The sequence below is a fragment of the Triticum aestivum genome, unplaced genomic scaffold, assembly GCF_018294505.1.
Source record: "Triticum aestivum cultivar Chinese Spring unplaced genomic scaffold, IWGSC CS RefSeq v2.1 scaffold2001, whole genome shotgun sequence".
NCBI lineage: Eukaryota > Viridiplantae > Streptophyta > Magnoliopsida > Poales > Poaceae > Triticum > Triticum aestivum.
Window position 1 is genome coordinate 1 of NW_025268603.1, and position 1,450 is coordinate 1,450.

General features: G+C 45.6%; 1 protein-coding gene across 1 annotated transcript; it reads left to right on the forward strand.

Annotated features, from left to right (window-relative positions):
- The first annotated feature begins 59 nt into the window (after positions 1-59).
- On the forward strand, positions 60-775 carry LOC123178085 (methyl-CpG-binding domain-containing protein 4-like). The gene has a single exon (XM_044591392.1). It carries the CDS (start codon positions 192-194, stop codon positions 549-551), a length of 360 nt encoding a protein of 119 aa, XP_044447327.1. The 5' UTR covers positions 60-191; the 3' UTR covers positions 552-775.
- Positions 776-1,450: the final 675 nt, after the last annotated feature.

The window sequence follows — 1,450 nt, forward strand, 5'->3', positions numbered from 1 at the left end:
TAGATAATTCTTCTGATGTCCTAACCATGTACATTCAATTTGGTACTTCATATAATCTGTTTGTCTTACCTGATACAACCAACTACTAGTACATGTGCCACCTTAAACTAATTTTTGATGATTTCACAGACTAAGAAAGGTTTGGAGGACTCCATCGGCATGCACACGGTCCAATGCTACAAATGTGAGAAATGGCGCAAGATCCCAACGAAAAAGGAGTTCGAGACGATCCGCGAGAGCTAGAGGACATTCCGTTCGACAGCAGCTGCATCTGGGTCATGGATAAGGCAGGCATCCCGTGCCCGCCACCTGTGACGGAGCGGCTGGTGATCATGCGGCGTGACCTGTCCAAGATGGACACCTACTACTTGCTGCCCAACGGGAAGCGCGTGCGGTCCGGCGGCGACGTGGAGAAGTTCCTCCAGGAGAACCCGGAGTATAGGGTGAACCTGCCGGCATCAAAGTTCTCCTTCGCCATGCCCAAGACCGTTCCGGCGACTGTGGTAGAGAGCTCACTACGGAGGGTTGCCAAGGCCGAGGGAAAAGTTTGAGGAGATGGACGTGTTCAGATTCTGATTACCGCTACCATCTAAGCGGCAGCGGCAGCGGCCGCAACTAGGTACTATGGAAGTATGAACTTTATGGATGCCTCTGTGTCATGCATGGTGCTTAATAATGTGATAGTTCTACATCACAATGTTTTATCCTTGTTTTTTTTGAGTGTGGGTTGTTAATCACTCTCATGTTCTGAATAAAACTGTTCACCTTCATTATACATGCCCGTGTATCTTCCAACTATGATGGCATATGGATAAAGATGCCCCATGAAAAAAAGTAGGCAGGGCCATATACAATGATTTTTTTTCTCCTCAACGCAAGCTACCACTAGTGGGACTCATCAAGCAATACATATGCATGTCATGCATCTTTACGGCAACATATCTAGTGCATCCATCCATTTCGTGTATCCGTGTATCCTTTCCATTCTCCACCAGGCGATCTAAATCATGCACTTTGTATCCAACACAATGAATATTTGCATTTAGCCGCCCGCTTCTGGACTAATCAGCATTTTTTTGCAAAAATGTCCTGAAACCCTAGTCCACGATCCCCAACCCAAGACTCAACTGCTTTCTCTGTCCGAAATCGTGGGCCCATGATCTCTCAATATTGATACAATCTACTGATACGAGCATTCACACTATGTAGCGATCTGACCTCAAACGGTCAAATCTCTGTGGATAAGTGTCATCCCTGGATCGGTAATGCTGACACACACAGTACTTGAAGGATTTATAACAGAGTGCAATCACACACTTATTACATCGAATGTCTCAAAAGAGAACTTATTACAATAATATGGCTTAAGGCCAAATAAATAAGATAACTGCGGAAGCATCGAAGGTAAACGAGTCCATCAACTCCAACGGCATAGCTGAGTGCACGACAA